General features: G+C 38.6%; 2 protein-coding genes across 2 annotated transcripts in view; one reads left to right on the top strand and one right to left on the bottom strand.

Annotated features, from left to right (window-relative positions):
- Positions 1-13,280, bottom strand: part of LOC110455203 (methylcrotonoyl-CoA carboxylase beta chain, mitochondrial-like) — a 44,383-nt gene extending 31,103 nt beyond the window's left edge. Inside the window, exons 1-8 of the mRNA XM_021505185.1 lie at positions 13,095-13,280; positions 10,272-10,338; positions 9,706-9,790; positions 6,203-6,304; positions 5,654-5,781; positions 5,253-5,365; positions 2,843-2,956; positions 2,250-2,314 (exon numbers count right to left, since the gene is read on the bottom strand). Of these exons, the coding sequence (XP_021360860.1) occupies positions 2,250-2,314; positions 2,843-2,956; positions 5,253-5,365; positions 5,654-5,781; positions 6,203-6,304; positions 9,706-9,790; positions 10,272-10,338; positions 13,095-13,223 (803 nt within the window). The 5' untranslated portion in view covers positions 13,224-13,280. The remainder of the gene's footprint in view (positions 1-2,249; positions 2,315-2,842; positions 2,957-5,252; positions 5,366-5,653; positions 5,782-6,202; positions 6,305-9,705; positions 9,791-10,271; positions 10,339-13,094) is intronic.
- Positions 13,281-13,467: 187 nt separating this feature from the next.
- LOC110455204 (fumarylacetoacetase-like) overlaps positions 13,468-17,274 on the top strand; it is a 33,839-nt gene continuing 30,032 nt past the window's right edge. The window contains exons 1-3 of the mRNA XM_021505186.1: positions 13,468-13,630; positions 14,545-14,655; positions 15,577-15,698. Of these exons, the coding sequence (XP_021360861.1) occupies positions 13,544-13,630; positions 14,545-14,655; positions 15,577-15,698 (320 nt within the window). The 5' untranslated portion in view covers positions 13,468-13,543. The remainder of the gene's footprint in view (positions 13,631-14,544; positions 14,656-15,576; positions 15,699-17,274) is intronic.

Here is a 17,274-nt window from a genome sequence, read left to right on the forward strand (position 1 = left end):
TGCAACTGGAAGTCTTGTGTCACCCAGAGGCCTGAAGCTATTCATGGATCATCTATGCTAGAGTACATTCCATAAGATTCTGATGACAGCTTCCCTAACCATTCAAAACATGTAAACCTTATAAACCTACAGTTATGGAATCTTGGTGTTGATCCTCCATCTCTTACCTACTTGTTGGATGTCTTCACCTATAATTGTATTGGTTCTCCAACAATTTTATTTTATTCTACTAAATATACCAAAGAATGAATTCCTTATATAAACCATTGTATCTTTTGATAGAACTTTCCATCCATGAACAGAATTTTTTGTAGCATTTCTGGGTCTGAGAAAGAAGGTTGTTGAAATTTTAGCCATTTTGACTCTTTTTAGCTCCTCCACTCAGGCCCCAGGAGGGTCATACCCAGCTTCAGTAAAAACTACGATCTTCATCTCAGGTTGATGAATCAATATAAGATTGTTTCAGGAATTGCACTAATGATCCCCTATATGAGCCCTTTGAGGGTCAGCCCTGTCTTGAGTATATATTCTGATCCTTATCATCTAAGTCTTTTGAAGACTCTGTAACCCCTTACGGCCCACACCTCAGCCCCTTGGATTGTAAGCCCCATTTTGAGTATAAATCTGACAAATGGTTTCTGAGAAGTCGAATATGTTATTGTTTACGTACGAGGCACAACAATGGATGAAAGGCCACCTGTGCAAGTCAGGGTACCCAAACAAGCAGAAAATTTAAAAAAATTAGAATTATGTCAGAATGACATGAAAGTCACCCCATCATTCTGTACGATCATTTTCCGATAAATCATTGACCAAGCTACAACGGATATATTTCAACCTGTCAATCAAAATGGTAGACAATGACCAGGTGTAAATACATACATGCTGTTCAGGTAGCCATGCCAACACATGGAATTAATAAGAAAACATGTTGCAAATATAACGTTAGCGTTGACTGACACCTCGAATACGGTGAGATCTTCACGCTGACACGGCCACCTGGCATGGGCAGAACAGGTAATTGGAATATAACGATAGCACAAATGTACATCATCCCTTACCTACACCATCACAATGGTACACCATTGCTTACCTACACCATCACAATGGTACACCCTCCCTTACTTACACCATCACAATGGTACACCACCACTTACCTACACCATCCCTTACTTACACCATCACAATAGTACACCATCCCTTACCTTCACCATCACAATGGTACACCCTCCATTACCTACACCATCACAATGGTACACCCTCCCTTACTTACACCATCACAATGGTTCACCATCCCTTACTTACACAATCACAATGGTGTACACCATCCCTTTCCTTCGCCATCACTAGGGTACACCATCCCTTACCTACACCATCACAATGGTACACCCTCCCTTACTTACACCATCATAATGGTTCACCATCCCTTACCTACACAATCACAATAGTACACCAGCCCTTACCTTCACCATCACAATGGTACACCCGCCCTTACTTACACCATCACAATGGTACACCATCGCTTACCTACACCATCACAATGGTACACCATCACATACCTACACCATCACAATAGTACACCATCCCTTACTTACACCATCACAATGGTACACCATCCCTTACCTACACCATCACAATGGTACACCATCCCTTACCTACACCATCACAATAGTGCACCGTCCCTTACTTACACCATCACAATGGTTCACCATCCCTTACCTACACAATCACAATAGTACACCATCCCTTACCTTCACCATCACAATGGTACACCCTCCCTTACTTACACAATCACAATGGTGTACACCATCCCTTACCTTCACCATCACTAGGGTACACCATCCCTTACCTACACCATCACAATGGTACACCATCACTTACCTACACCATCACAATAGTACACCATCCCTTACCTACACCATCACAATGGTACACCATCGCTTACCTACACCATCCCAATGGTACACCATTGCTTACCTACACCATCACAATGGTACACCCTCCCTTACCTACACCATCACAATGGTACACCATCCCTTACCTTCACCATCACAATGGTTCACCATCCCTTACCTACACAATCACAATAGTACACCATGCCTTACCTACACCATCACAATGGTACACCATTGCTTACCTACACCATCCCTTACCTACACCATCACAATGGTACACCATCCCTTTCCTACACCATCACAATGGTACACCCTCCCTTACCTACACCATCACAATGGTACACCTTCCCTTACCTACAGTGAAGGTCAGCCCCACCTAGATCCTCTGCAGACACCTGTTCCCCTGTAGCAGCCCGCACCTACACATACAAAAACTGATTTTTCAAAATGATATTTCTAAAATCATTTATCAATGAAGAAACATGTCTCTTATCTCAATTTATATATAGGAATGAGAATATATGATTATCTGAATCAAATTTTCATCGATATTGAGTCAGGGTAGATAAGAATGTCTGTTTATGCATAACAAAAGCTCTGCCTTTGCTTCTGGCAGAAATCTAGAATATTCCATTGTTGTACTGCAGTATGGATATGCTGGGGTCTACCTACAAAAAATAGGTAAGCCCTTGTCGCGAAAAACATTTTATCAGAAAGAGGTTATTACATTGTGATGTCAGTGAAAACATATATACATACCTTGGAGTGTACCTCTCTACCCAAATATACAGGGCGCTATATAAATGTTGTATATTATTATTATTTTGATTATTTTACAGCACTGAGTAAAGTGCATACATGTGATGTCTCTTAATATAACCGGAAGTCTCTCGGTTTTGAGCATCAAACTTGATACATCTTCCTCATACATATATGGAGTCACATACCAGTGGAGGGCCTCCTAGGAAGATGGTGCCTTTTTTACGGACAATGACACTCTCGTCTGCCATAGCTGGTACATAGGCCCCGCCCGCAGTACAGCTACCCAGCACTACAGCCACCTATACAAGGGAGACAACTCCAGAGTTAACCAAAGATCACTGATTTAGTATGGCATTTAAACTTTTACAATCTGCATTTTAATATACGTAGCAATTTTTTTTATAAAAGATATTTTTTTATTTAAAGCTTTAAAAGTTGATTTCAAATTACTTTTATACCTGTTAACACTGCCATGTGTATAGGTGTCCTTACTGTTATACCTGTTAACACTGCCATGTGTATAGATGTCCTTACTGTTATACCCGTAAACACTGCCATGTGTATAGGTGTCCTTACTGTTATACCCGTAAACACTGCCATGTGTATAGGTGTCCTTACTGTTATACCTGTTAACACTGCCGTGTGTATAGGTGTCCTTACTGTTATACCTGTTAACACTGCCGTGTGTATAGATGTCCTTACTGTTATACCTGTTAACACTGCCATGTGTATAGGTGTCCTTACTGTTATACCTGTTAACACTGCCATGTGTATAGATGTCCTTACTGTTATACCTGTTAACACTGCCGTGTGTATAGGTGTCCTTACTGTTATACCTGTTAACACTGCCATGTGTATAGGTGTCCTTACTGTTATACCTGTTAACACTGCCATGTGTATAGGTGTCCTTACTGTTATACCTGTTAACACTGCCGTGTGTATAGGTGTCCTTACTGTTATACCTGTTAACACTGCCGTGTGTATAGGTGTCCTTACTGCTATACCTGTTAACACTGCCATGTGTATAGGTGTCCTTACTGTTATACCTGTTAACACTGCCATTTGTATAGGTGTCCTTACTGCTATACCTGTTAACACTGCCGTGTGTATAGGTGTCCTTACTGTTATACCTGTTAACACTGCCGTGTGTATAGGTGTCCTTACTGCTATACCTGTTAACACTGCCATGTGTATAGGTGTCCTTACTGTTATACCTGTTAACACTGCCATTTGTATAGGTGTCCTTACTGCTATACCTGTTAACACTGCCGTGTGTATAGGTGTTCTTACTGTTATACCTTTTAATGCTACTGTTTTGGGATATATCAGGTGTTTTTCGTAATCTGATGACCTGGTGTGGTCAGTCTTGGTAACTGAGTGGAAATGAAGATGAAGTAATGTGACAGATTTAACTGACTCCAATAGTAAGTACAACATGAACAGTTCAATAGAAAGGGATCAAGAATACCATGACAAGTCATTCTTACAGGTCACTAGAGCTACATGTATGTACTTTGTAAGGTAAGAAAGAGAATTGTAATACTTTCGGGAAGTGACAACATTACATTCTTAGGACCAACTAGGTTTGATCTTTAACCTTAAGGTATGACCTTGACCTTGTTCTTTAGTGAAGGGCATCCCAAATGTGACGTTATGTAGTATATGGTATGAAATTATAACAACATAACTTCAAAGTGTACCATTTAGCACTTATTACAGCAAGGAAATGAATCGACTTCCAGAGAAATCTGTGCCTAACTTATAAGCATATTATTTTATATGCTAATTAGTTAGGCACAGATTTCTCTGGAAGTCAAATTTTAATTGAGCCTTAGTCTTTTTATATTATACAAATAACTGACAACTCCATCATATCTACCAGAGTAAACTGACAACTCCATCATAAGTACCAGAGTAAACTGACAACTAAATAATATGTAACAGAGTAAACTGACAACTAAATCATATGTACCAGAGTAAACTGACAGCTACATCATATGTACCAGAGTAAACTGACAGCTACATCATATGTACCAGAGTAAACTGACAACTCCATCATATGTACCAGAGTAAACTGACAACTCCATCATATGTACCAGAGTAAACTGACAACTAAATCATATGTACCAGAGTAAACTGACAACTAAATCATATGTACCAGAGTAAACTGACAACTAAATCATATGTACCAGAGTAAACTGACAACTAAATCATATGTACCAGAGTAAACTGACAACTAAATCATATGTACCAGAGTAAACTGACAACTAAATCATATGTACCAGAGTAAACTGACAACTAAATCATATGTACCAGAGTAAACTGACAACTAAATCATATGTACCAGAGTAAACTGACAACTAAATCATATGTACCAGAGTAAACTGACAACTAAATCATATGTACCAGAGTAAACTGACAACTAAATCATATGTACCAGAGTAAACTGACAACTAAATCATATGTACCAGAGTAAACTGACAACTAAATCATATGTACCAGAGTAAACTGACAACTAAATCATATGTACCAGAGTAAACTGACAACTAAATCATATGTACCAGAGTAAAATGAATTTGACAAAACATGGAATACCTGTGGAATTCTCATGGAGGACATTCTGGCTTGGTTGAAAAAGATGCGGCCGAAATGATCCCGATCTGGAAACACATTTGCCTGACGAGGTAGATTAGCTCCTCCAGAGTCAACTACAAGTAGAATGATCAAAAACTTAAAAAAGTCATTTAAATTTCATTTTTAAAGTTCAACATTCTACAAATATAAAAAGAAACATTAGAAGCCTAAGCAAATATCTATAGCAGATTAATTTCTGAGATCAGAATACATCTACATCAATTGTGTTGACATTTCTGGATAGAACTATCATTTAACTACCTATTATATAGTATTGGAATACATTTAAATATATTATTTTATTTATCTCTATTAAAAATATATGTATTTCCCAATTTGATGATATTAAGCTATAACTTTACCTAAATATATACAAGGGAGACAATTCTGTTGAGCTATTTCCTGTGCTCGGAGGTGTTTTGTGACAGTCACAGGATAGTAGGAACCACCTTTCACTGTGGGATCATTGGCAACTATCAGACACTCCACTCTGTAACAAAGGAAAATAACACCATATGATATCAATCAGTCTGCACTAAAATAAATGGAGGTAACACCATCAAACAGTCTGTACTATAACATAGGGCGGTAACATCATCAGTCTGAACTATAATATAGGGCGGTTACAACAACAGTCTGCACTATAATAAAGGGAGGTAACATCATCAGTCTGCACTATAGCAAAGGGAGGTAACACCATCAAACAGTCTGCATTATAACAACGGGAGATAACACCATGAAAAGTCTGCATTTTAAGAAAGGAAGGTAACACCATCAAACGTCTGCACTATAACAAAGGAAGGTAACACCATCAAAAGTCTGCACTTTAACAAAGGAAGGTAACACCATCTAACAGTCTCCTGGCATTTACACTTACCTCATCAGGGCCGTTACCTCTCACAAATACTAACCCTGCTACACGACCAATCCCTGTGATGATGCCACCGGCTGGTACTTCCTCTTCCCCATAAAGTTTGTATCCAGCCATCTGACTTAGCTCCAGAAATGGTGACCTGTAATAGAAATTATGGAAATCTGAAATAATAAGGTACAGCATAGCACTGCAGTATCTTTTGTACTTTCCTCAAGGAGGAGTTGAAAAACTACCGCCCAGTTTCAAATCTGCCTTTTCTGTCTAAGATCTTGGAGAAGGTTGTGTCCCGGCGTTTAGAGGTTCATCTCCATGCAAACAGTCTCCATGACAACATGCAATCGGCCTACCGCATGGGACACTCTACTGAGACGGCCCTCCTACGTGTACATAGTGATATAGCTTCTGCATTGGATAACAAGTGCAGAGCGGTGCTTGTCATGCTGGACTTGTCAGCTGCATTTGACGTCATCGACCATGGCATACTTTATAAACGTCTGGAATACTCTTATGGAGTGACTGATACCGCACTATGCTGGATACAGTCATACCTGAGTGAACGACGACAGTGTGTTGCCATCGGATCTGCCACCTCACATGACAAAGTACTAGATTTCGGGGTTCCTCAAGGGTCGGTGTTAGGACCACGAAAATATTGTATGTACTCCAAACCGATTGGAGAGATTTGTCGTCGCCATAGCCTTCGCTATCATTGCTATGCTGATGACACACAAATTTACATGGTCATAAAACCACAGGACAGTTGGAATACAGTCTCAGAAAGTCTGGAAGCTTGTCTGACAGATATCAGTATCTGGATGAACGCCAACATGCTTAAACTTAATCAGGAAAAGACGGAACTAATCGTCTTTTCCCCAAAGTGTCAGCAAACAATGGCTCTCCAGCTCAAGGTTGGTGCCAGAACTATTGAGACTGTTCCAGCTGTTAAAAACCTAGGGGTATACTTTGACAGTTCTCTGAACATGGAGAAACAAGTGAACGCTATTGCCAAATCCTGTTACTACCAGATCAGGAACATCGGCTGTATTCGGCAGTTTCTAACTGCAGATGCATGCAAGATTTTGGTGCATTCACTTGTTACCTCTCGGTTGGATTATGGTAACGCCCTGCTCTGTGGTATATCTGACAAACTAACTAGTCGTCTGCAGAGGGTTCAGAACACTGCAGCACGGCTAGTTACTCGTACTCGAAAGAGAGAGCACATCACACCTGCGCTTTATTCGTTGCACTGGTTACCTGTACGATACAGGTCGCAGTACAAAATTCTGGTATACACATACAAGGCACTGAATGGAACAGCTCCTCAGTACCTACAGGAACTTGTTACCCTGTATCAGCCGTCAAGATCACTGCGGTCGGAGTCAGAATCTTTGTTGTGTGTCCCAAAATCTCGTACTGTGACCTACGGAAACAGATGCTTTGGGAGGGTTTCGGCTACGCTGTGGAATAGCTTACCATCAGCTATTAGGAAGTCAAATACCCTGGCCAAGTTCAAGAGGGACATAAAAACTCACCTCTTCACGTCTGCATTTTAGAATCTTTGCAAAGACGTCATGTAAATACCACCCTTTTATTTGTTCAATTATGTGCACATTGCTTGTTAAATGTATGAAAGTGATTGCAAGCCTTTGTTGTTTGTTTTCCCAATTATAACCATTACTATTATCCATATGTTGAAAAGCGCCTTAGAGTAATTTTACAAATTATATAGGGCGCTATATAAATGGTGTATATTATTATTATTATTACTTCACATTAAAGGGCTTAACAAACATACACATAACATCATTACAGTAAGCGGTCATTACTATATACCACAATTTGTTACATTTTGATGTAGATCCTTGATGTCATGTATATTGTTTATCTTCAGTGTACAGTTTGGCATCATCTGAAAATAAATTGATTAAACAGTCATCAATCTTTTCTTTGTATTGTCAGATTGATGTTCTTCTCAGTATACAAAATTTGGCTATTTGTTCCAAATGTAAAAAAAATAGAAAAATATGTGTTGGTAAGACAAGAATGCCCCATGCCAACTGACACTTAGGGACTTAAGCAAGGTCACAGAGGCCAAAGTCAACTATCAAGGTTACAAAAAGTCTTGCAACATGATGTGCTCATGTGTATGTGAAGTTGCCTCTAGCTGCAGTAATTAGTTAATAACTAACATAAATAAGCCATATAAAACTAGAACATTCACCTATGGGCTGTCTAATACCCCCAACATTCCGGCTGCTTGTTGCCCCTGTAGGGGGTAAAAGATCAAGGGTCATGAAAAATCTAACCTAAGATGTCGTATTGACAGAATGATGGAAAAGACAAACACCACTTCTGTGACCTCAATGACCTCGAATATTGTCACAATATAGCTTGCATCAATGCTACATTTACTCCAAGGTATGTGTATACAAAATACCTTCCATTTCTGCCATAATTAGCAATTTCAGTAACATAATGCATCTGTGACCTTTGACCTCATGACCTTGGAAGAAGTTTTGTCATAATATAGCCTGCATAATTGGCTACGATACTCTTATGTATATGTGTATACAAAATACCTTCCGTTTCCAAGATATTTATAGCCATATTCAGTAACGTAATTCATTCGTGACCTTTGATCTTTCAAAAAGCGGAAAGTTGAAACCTGACACAAAAAAAACTATATAAGTTTAACATCATACCTTCTAGTATTACAATACCAAATTTGGAAGGAATTGAGTAAAAAAAATAAAAAAATCTTGCTTTTTCTTTACAAAGTCATGGTCTAGAGAAGGTTTATGAATGACAAAGGGCCATAACTTCGTGAAAAGGGGAGATAACCCACTGTACTTTACGCACATCTCCAAGCTGCAAGGATTGTTATCAGCAAACTTCATTGAAATCCATGCAGTAGTTTAGGAGTACATGGTACTACATTGCGTCCACAGACGGACGGACAACCTGATTCCAGCATACCCTCCCTAACTTCATTGCAGGGGGTATAATTAACATAATCACTTAATTTGTGGTGAGTTTAAACTGGAATGGACAAGCACCTTATACAGACCAGCTCATTTTCTCATTTTAAAAGTCAACTTTTATCGTAAATTACTAATGACAGATTACCTTGTTTTTGATATTCTGTTAATTTTGGATTTTGTTTTGTTTTATTTATGCTGTTCTTTTCAATTATTGTTTAATGAACATAATAAAAAACACATCAGTATAAATTTTTTATTGTGTATAGAACATAATTTAATGGGTACGTTTTTTCTTCGTATCACCAATCATCATTTTGTCTCAAAACATATAATAACATATAATAACATGATTTCTACAGGCGATACCAAACCTTACCAGCACGTTGCTATCAGTCAGACTTCATAGCTTTGTGTAGATAATAACGGATTAGTTACGACTGTTGTACATGGACACACTGACAAATTAATCACTAATGTATTACAAAACGGATCAGATCAATTTATTTGACAGGCCTAACCGGAGATGGTGGACAAGGGAGGTAATTTAAGGTACACTTACTCAGGATCAAGAAGGGTGTTAATTCTGTCACGTGGAAGCATTTTGTCACGAGATAAATGTCTCTCTACAGCTTTCGGCCCTCCTCCTAAAACACATAAATATATTCAAGTCACTTGGCTCCAGTGGTTTTATCATGTTTGATAATGAAAATAATCCATCGATTACAAGAGGTGTTCAAGGACTTCAGGACTGAATATGGACCTTTCTGATTCCTGTCAATTTTTAGAAACAACACACAATATAGTTTGTACAAATGTAACATAACACGTTACAAGATTTACCTTCAGACTTATTTTTTCTTCAGAATGACTCGGCACTCTACCAAGATGCCATAACTGGGCACTATACCTGGCATCTATTTTACTCTGGGGAAAATAACTAATGATTTTTTTTTGAAATTTGATCTAAACTATGAACATGTACCTTTTACTACTAAATGTACTAAACTAGACAAAATTAAATTGTTTTTAAACTGTAATAAGATTATTTAGAAATTTCAAAACACATTCACAATCAACATATGTAAATGTCCATGGTAACATCCCAAAAGACAAACAGTTTATTACCTTGCATTACAGTGGAGACCTTGTCCCGTAAATCTTGGACCAGAGCCTGCATCCTCACATAGTTTTCCTAAACACAATATGTATATTGTATTATTGCTAAATGCTTTCTTACAATTTTAGCTGCTATGAACCATTGATAAACAATGAAATGTGATAGTGACCATTATACAAACTAGAAATATCTGTAAGAAAAATTGAATTGTATTGACCATGTGAAATTAGTTTCAGTGTTTAACGTTTGATGGGACAAGACGTGACGTGAGGGACATGGGCAACACTATATGCCCCCCCATTTTATGGCGAGGGCGTACCAATTATAATGTTAATTCTGTACACAAATTGTTAAGGGTCAGACTGGATGAAGGAAATCAAGCCACAGAGACGTTTTACGAAATAAATGACTTCCATGACTTAGTTTCTACCACACTATATGGCTGCATCAATGAATTCCCTCAAGTTGGTGTCTGTGTGCAAAGTGAGTAAAACGTATGAAAATGAGACCCTGAAGTTGTGGTTCCCTTTTTATTCATGATCTGCTTGGTACGCATTGTAAAATTAAGCAGTATTTGGCAAAGTAATGCAATGATAGAAGAAACTTAAGGATGACGTACAACTCTTGAGAAATCAAAATTTTCCTGTATTATACTTTTTTCTTTTATGCATTTTTTGGAAAAGGGATTAATGAAAAATGCAAAGAATCATATATCTGTGTGTTCGTTTTTGGTCAAAGATACCAATTTGACATTAAATATGATTTTAAGAGAATTTTGTGGTTTTGACCATTTAACCATTTGCAAGAAAAACTCATACAATCTTCCAAGTGTGTTATCAGATATATATACAGTTGTGGGATCGCACAACGTTACACAATGTGCAGTGTGCGCACGATGTGTGAACGGTGTGTGCACGATGGGCGAACGATAAAAAGCTGAACAATCATTGCTTGCGCACATATGTGCGCACGATGGACGGACGTTGTGGGATAACAATCGTGGTTGGTGTAAATTGAGGAATGCCTTACAATTTATACGGTTTCGTGTTTAAACATATAAACATGATGTTTACGTATGTTTCTATATTCTAGCAACATCTATAAACTTATCTTTCTGTCTATATATTCTTATATTTAGGAATTGTGTTTTCTGTGTTTTTAAACAAACTTAATCGACACATGTAAAATTACAACACCATCCCGTATATGTACCTGGACCGTAGTTTTCTGCCCGCCTGGGGCACTTACGTAACTTGTCGGGTAAGGCCGGGGTGTGAAAATCCAGGTGAATGGGAGCTATAGGCAAACGAATGCAAATAACAAATACTATTCATTACGGTCAAACGGTATCGCATATCAGCTCTGTGTGTCAGGCACTGGTCAGGTAAAACTCCGGACACTCATAAAATTGTTATTTACCTGTTCTGTTACCTTGGAGCCAAACCCATTCTTGACAGCCTAACGGTCGCTGTAATACTGTGTAACACGCATTGTGAAATTGTATAATCTTGATTATTGTGATGAGAAATTACAGATATATACACAGTGTACATTATCGCATACAAGCCTTCCGTATTTTTGTCATTCCGTAATTTTGATCTACAAATGATACCAAATCGCACAGTTGTGCGGAGAGAAGCGCACAACGGGGCAAAAGATTGCTAAATCGCACAGTTGTGCGCACCATGTGTGGACGATGTGCGGACGGTGTGTGAACGATGTATGCACGGTGTGCGCACGCTATTTTTGGTGCATTGTGCGGTCCCACAACTGTATGACTCTTTGCAGAATTGACAAAAATAGTATTTTCTTTTAAATTATGAAAGTAAAATGTCTTATTCTTTTAACTCAGAAAAGCAATTTCAGTTACCCCTACAGAAATACTCATTTTCACCATTTTTTCAGATTGAACGTTTAAAAGTTCTACTATTTACCTTTTTTAATATTCAACAATTAAAGCAAAAGAAAATAGCTTACTCTTTCTAAAACAGTCATAAAAATGGGGAGGGGGGGTCCATGTGCTTCTTTTTTTGTCATATTTTTGTGTTATTTTTTCGCCATTCCATTGAATTTCTGAATAAAGTATGTTTTCAATTACTAGTTATGTAACAGGAGAAAGTGGAAACGTAACGGCCAGACCGGGGTTTGAACCCCAGACCTTTCAAACTCTAGACGAACGCTCTAGGCCAATTCAGCTACATGGTCGTGGATGATCGACCCAGTTCAGTTCCGCTACATTACTTCCTTCTTTTTCCAAGTCTTCGCCCCCAAAGATACGACTATTTACAACCCAACTTTGGGAATCCCCTTGCTACTCCCAATTCCTTTAAACAAGGCTTGGCAAGCTCACCAATTTTGTAACAATTTTGTAAAGAGAAAATGTAACCGCCAGACCGGGGTTCGAATCTGGGACCTTCCGAACTCTAGGCGAACACTCTACCAATTGAGCTACCTCAGGTAGCCGATGATAGAATCACTCTAGTCCAGTTCCGCTAGTTATATACAGAGTTACTGTTCTTGGTTGTCAATCCAGTCCAACTCACAATTTGAGACCACCCCGCTATTAAGACTGCTTTGTCAGGCGGTCTTATTAATCGAGAGGTTTCAAAGTTCAGCTAAATTGACATATATTATCATTAAAACACAACTTCTTGGGCTGCTTCCGCATAAGTGTTCCGTTTTGGGTCCACTGACGGTCTACTCAAAACATAAAGAGACAGTGGGTTTGGTAAATGTTATGAGAACAAGCTTAAGGGATGTTATGGGTTATGGGGGTTGTGAGTGGAGATTGCTCTGTGAATGTTGTTAGGGGGAGGGGGTATGCATTTCACCTGGTACTCCGAGGACGATGTCTCGGGCCGTGTTCCTATTGGTGCCGCCTCATCCACGTGAAACCGTCGCCTGCATTGTCGTTTGATCTCACAACGGAGTGACAGGCGTAACAAACTACGCGGCAGCATTTTGAAACCTAGGCCTATTCGTATGCGAGTCTGAAGGTGAGAGTTGTAAACATTGACTGAATTTTGCCACTGTTTCGCATTTTCAGGAATATACAAACAAACAAAAAAAGAATACTATGTTTCATATATAATTGGTTTCAAAAAGTTGAAAAACATTAACTAGACAATCATAAACTATTCTATTAGTAAGAAAAATATTCGCTGACTGAATTGTAAACGTGCGAAACTACAGCTAATCAATGAAAATCCAGCTTCCTCCACGTGTGTATAGACCGGTAGCGTTTTCAGGTCACCCGTGTTTTTTTCTAATTCCTCACCAAATGACGATGTCTTTCATATTTGTTAGTCCTGACAGTGACTTCCCCATACAGAATCTTCCTTATGGCATATTTTCAACAACCAGTAATGTAAGTATAGCGCGATAGGAATGGAAATTCTCGATAGTTGTTTTCTGGAGGTGTGTCCTTGAACACGTCGAAATTGACCAATCGGCGAATACATGTCAATACATTTGCCTACAGTTGGCGTATACCCTTACTGAAAACTAAGTATTGAATTAAAGAAAAGGGGTTGCAAATCCCCTTGAAGTAGAAGAAAAGCCTTATTCTCTATTTACTGTATGATTTCTATGATCAGCATCAATTCAATCTAAAAGCAAGTATAACTGACAAAGTTTCTAAATTTTTAAAAAGTAATATTCTTATTTTATAATCAGATTTTTCACAAGTCCAAAGGACCAGTTATATTATAGGTTAGGTGATTGACTATATATAGTCCTTGCTGTGAAGTTGGCTGTCTTTCTGAACTTGCTGCCTTTTATACTTTGAGATCTAGCTAATCTAGAGGCTTAGGCTGTGCAGTATGGAGAATATCTTTAGTTCATCAAAAACAATTGTAAATAACATCTGAGTCAATAAATTGGAAATCAGTCACAGCCACAGGCTTCTGTTGTGGACAGCCGGAAGGTTACAATGTAAAGCTGGACAGGAACATCCCCTGATTGTGTACCCCTTTATAAATCTGCCATCAGATATTAAAATATACTAAAACTATACATTTTCAAAAATTAAATAGCTGTAGATTTCATATAAAAAGATCTGTCAACAATTACACATTAAAATAATCAGAGGCACTGTATTTCAGTGGCTGATTTACTTGTTGGAGTCCTTTGAAATTTTGATCATTTGCATTGGGAATATTTTTCATTTTGACTTTTTTATAGATTTTGTAAGTTATGTAATGGTATGATGGTGTATTAAATTTAATCAATTTTATTTAATTCAAAACATGCTGCCATCTAACTATTATATTTGATTTTCAGCCAACACCAAGGCTTGGCGTTGCTATAGGGGATCAGATCCTGGACCTCAGTGTTGTCAAGCACCTCTTTGGTGGCCCTGTTCTTCAGAGTCAGCAGGCTGTGTTCGAGGAGGTAATACCCCAAGGCCAAAGGGAGCTAATCATTTTCCATTCTCCATATATATCTATATATAACTGTTCATGTACACTAGTTTTTAATGGCTACCCTGAAGGATTTTTGCTTATTTCAACATATAGCACCTCAATTTAACGTTGTAACATTTTCAACCATTTTGTAAATGACGTAGTACCCAGATAAGACGAAGATTTAGCTTACACCTATCAAAATACGTTATTGAGCCACTGCTGTGCAACATAACAATAATTTTGTTTGCTGTTAGCTCACCAGGTCTGAAGGACCATGGTGAGCTTATGCCATACCGCAACGTCCGTCGTCCGTCTGTCACCTTTTCCTTTAAAACGCTACTAGTCCTGAAGGGCTAAGTTGATTTTGACTAAATTTAGCCAGGAGTATCCTTAGGCCAAGGGGACTCAATTTGTATAAACGGTGGGTGTGGCTACCTTGGGGCAGAGGGGCGGGGCCGAATAGGGGAAATAGAGATAAAAACTTCAAAATCCTTCTTCTATCGTAAGTTACGATTGAGGGATTTTATCCTAATTTAGTCTGGAGCATCCTTGGGCCAAGAGGACTCAATTTTGTATAAACGGTGGGTGTGGCCACCCTGGCCAAAATTGAACAGTAGCATCCTATGGGGAAGGGAAATCAGATGTTATAAATGGTGGGTCTGCCCTCCCTGGGGGCTTAGGAGTGGGGCTGAAGTACTAAATGTACAGCAACATCTGACTATTTCAACTTCAATTTTGCTAACATTTCCAGGTGAGTGATACAGGCCTTCTGGGCCTCTGGTTATAATTGTATTAGAGTATGACATGGCCAGACTTCATATACTTACTATACTACCTACCTATATATATAATTATTAGAGCTAAAAGCACAATCACAGCAAGGGTTTTGACCTTTCTTTCATTTCAGTCAACATTGAATGCTTTTATGGGCCTTGGTCGCCCGGCATGGAAGGAAGCCAGAGAAACATTACAGAAATTGTTGTCTGCAGACGAGCCTCTCCTGAAGGACAACAGTAGCCTTAGGGACAGGTATGGACTTATCAAACTCCTCACACCAAGGGCTATGTACAATAGGAAAATTCTACCCCAAGGGTTTCCTAATTTGGTAAAAACCAGACTTGTCCAATTTGAAAACCTCGAAGGTGGGATTTCCCTATCCTATACTCTTGGGCATGAAAGAGAATCTTTCTGTCATTCCAATTACCAGAATAAGCTCAGTAACAATGAAACTGCATTTTGACTTGGGTACCATTTCGAAAAAATCAACTTTTTTCAACATGTTTTTAGACAGAAACAAATATTGGTCTGCTAGATTTATCATACCCTCTTTCTCCAAACTTTATAAAGAAAAAATAATCCCATCTTACTGATTCATGTGATTAATATTATTTATATAATAATAAATACAACATTTGATATAGCGCCCTATCTAGCTAACCTAAGCCACTCTGAAGCGCTTTACAGTACCTAGATATAATATTATATATAATAGATTTTAATTTCATATGAGCTCTAAGTCAGGACACCGTACCCAATTGAATTGCACCATCCCTGCTTGCTGACCATGTCTGGAAATACCATGGCAGATGTTCCTAAACCACATGACGCCGGACAAGGGTATCCCTCCCACTGCAGATCGGGCGGGCTTTCCCTTTATACCCAACCCCCTGAGTGAGCACTCCCAGCACCAAGGTCGGCTCAGGCTCCTCCGCTTAGTTTGCGAATAATTCCTCATCCAGGTCCATCATACACATCATTTTTAGCTCACCTGGCACGAAGTGCCAAGTGAGCTTATGCCGTGGCGCGGCATCCGGCGTCCGTCCGGCGTCAATATTTTACTTTAAACAACTTCTTCTTAATAACCAAAATACCTAGGGTAATGATATTTGGCCTGAAGCAAACTGGGATGAAGGGCTACAAAGTTTGTTCAAATTAATGACCTTCACCCATTTTAAAGGTCACAGGGGTCAAATATGTTTAAAACTTTAAACATCTTCTTCTTGATAACCAAACTGCCCAGGGAGATGATATTTGGCCAGTAGCATGCTTTGGTGAAGGGCTACCAAGTTTGTTCAAATGAATGACCTTCAATTATATTCCAGGTCAAAGGGATCAATTTGTTTTAAAAAACCTTTAACAACTTCTTCTGAGTAACCAAAATGCCCAGGATGATGATATTTGGCCAGTAGCATGCTGAAATGAAGGGCTACAAAGTTTGTTCAAATGAGTGACGTCGACCTTCACCCATATTCAAGGTCACAAGGGTCAAATATGTTAAAAATTTTAAACAACTTCTTCTCAATAACCAAAATGCCCAGGGTGATGATATTTAGCCAGTAGCATGCTGAGATGAAGGGCTACAAAGTTTGTTCAAATGAATGACCTTCACCCATTTTCAAGGTCACATGGGTCAAATATGTTAAAAACTTTAAACAACTTCTTCTCAATAACCAAAATGCCGAGGGTGATGATATTTAGCCAGTAGCATGCTGAGATGAAGGGCTACAAGGTTTGTTCAAATGAATGACCTTCACCCATATTCAAGGTCACATGGGTCAAATATGTTAAAAACTTTAAACAACTTCTTCTCAATAACCAAAATGCC

The sequence above is a fragment of the Mizuhopecten yessoensis genome, unplaced genomic scaffold (genome assembly GCF_002113885.1).
Source record: "Mizuhopecten yessoensis strain PY_sf001 unplaced genomic scaffold, ASM211388v2 scaffold8165, whole genome shotgun sequence".
NCBI classification, from domain to species: Eukaryota; Metazoa; Mollusca; class Bivalvia; order Pectinida; family Pectinidae; genus Mizuhopecten; species Mizuhopecten yessoensis.